Source organism: Chenopodium album, chromosome 25 (genome assembly GCF_948465745.1).
Source record: "Chenopodium album chromosome 25, dcCheAlbu1.1, whole genome shotgun sequence".
Classification (NCBI taxonomy): Eukaryota; Viridiplantae; Streptophyta; class Magnoliopsida; order Caryophyllales; family Amaranthaceae; genus Chenopodium; species Chenopodium album.
In genome coordinates, this window is record NC_137858.1 from 35,527,699 (window position 1) to 35,529,511 (window position 1,813).

The window sequence follows — 1,813 nt, forward strand, 5'->3', positions numbered from 1 at the left end:
CAGCATCATTTCAATTCATCTTTGTATCCAACATTCATCATGAATCTACTTGTAAAACAATGTAATCATTTAATTGATAAAGAACACAATCATATCACTCGATTAATAAAATGAATTCTTTAAACATTTTTCTTAGAAAAGGGAGCAATATCTATGATTAAATGATTAGGCAACTCATATATATATAGTAGGGAGTGATTTGCCACTTTGATATGCATGAAAGTACACCAAGTAGAGACCAAAACTTCATAGTAGCACATACATACATCCAAATTACTTACCTTACCTTTCAATTAGATGGAAAATCTTTTAGGTTTCTTAATCCTCTCTCTTGTAGCATCTTTTAGCCATGCCATCCAACACGATTTTTGTGTAGGAGACCTTAGTCGTCCGATGGGACCAGAAGGATATGCTTGCAAAGATCCTGCTACAGTCACTAGCGATGACTTTGTTTACACAGGGTTTCGTGGTGAGAAACCTACCACAAATATTTTTCGAAACCATTTAACTCTTGCGTTTGCAAATGCATATCCAGCTTTGAATGGTTTAGGTATTGCTTTGGCAAGGTTAGACTTTGCTGTGGGAGGAGTTATCCCAGTTCACTCCCACCGAACATCAGAAGTTCTTATTGTAGCAAAAGGGACTATTGTTGCAGGGTTTATTGATACAAACAACACTGCATACTATAAGAAGTTAGAAGTTGGTGACGTTATGATGTTTCCCCAAGCAATGCTACATTTTCAAGTTAACGTTGGTAAAACTCCGGCTCTTGCATTTGTGAGTTTAAATGGTGCAAATCCAGGATTACAAATCACTTCGTCTTCTCTTTTTGAGGGAAATTTACCTGGTGAGATTGCTGAGCAAATCTCTCTTCTAAGTCATCAAGAGGTTATGCGGATGAAGAAGTTATTTGGCACAACTTAATAAATTATTAAGTTACCTCTTTTTCTTCTCCCATCTTTTAATTAATCTTTTCTTTATATTGCATAAATTGCATGGCATCTATCAAGCTTGACGATTTACTTTATTATTATTTGCATGTTAAGTACAAATATAATTTTATTCCAAAGGAGGGGAGGATAAAAAAGAGCCTAACTAATGTAATAATGTCCCAAGTATTTTACGTTCAACTTTCGATCTAAAGAAAAAAATGTTTGCTATGTTTTCTATTTTATTCATTACTAAAAGTTTCGTGACATGTAACCTATTACTATGTATTACGTATTTATTATTAAGTGAATTTTATGTTAACTAGAGTGTATTTTTTTTTTTTCTAATAATTTATTTATAACAATCGATATTTTGTATCCATTGTCATACTAGCTAGATACATGCTTATTTGGTTGATGTTAATCGTAAAATATATACAATCAAAAATGAAAGTTCTTGCTTTGAAGTGGAACGAAATGAAATTACCTAACTGGCAATATAATTTCCTAGCAAGTATTTTTTTAAATCAAATGAACATACAAAGGTGCTTATATAGTTATATTATATCTAGAATTGGCCTAATTAAGGCCCTGTCCTCTCCACCTTAAAAAAATAATATTAAGTAAAAATAATTTCAATTCAGTACAAATAAGTTCAGTTCAGTAAAATTCAGTATTCTTATAAAAGAATTATAATAGAAAATCAGTAAAAATAATTTCAGTTCAATAAAAATAAGTTCAGTTCAGTAAAATTAATTTCAATTCAATAAAAGTAATTTCAGTTCAGTAAAAATAAGTTCAGTTCATTTCAGTAAAATTCAGTTTTCTTAAAGAAGAATTATAATAGAAAATCAGAAAACTAATTTCAATTCAGCAAAAAAAAA

General features: G+C 30.4%; 1 protein-coding gene across 1 annotated transcript; it reads left to right on the top strand.

The window, feature by feature from the left end:
• The first annotated feature begins 200 nt into the window (after nucleotides 1–200).
• On the top strand, nucleotides 201–1,254 carry LOC145615346 (auxin-binding protein ABP19a-like). Its single transcript, XM_081670415.1, has one exon. It carries the CDS (start codon nucleotides 298–300, stop codon nucleotides 922–924), a length of 627 nt encoding a protein of 208 aa, XP_081526541.1. The 5' UTR covers nucleotides 201–297; the 3' UTR covers nucleotides 925–1,254.
• The last annotated feature ends 559 nt before the right edge of the window (nucleotides 1,255–1,813 follow it).

Coding starts and splice junctions, on each gene's coding strand:
- LOC145615346 (XM_081670415.1), top strand. CDS start 298: ATGGAAAATCTTTTAGGTTTCTTAATCCTCTCTCTTGTAGCATCTTTT.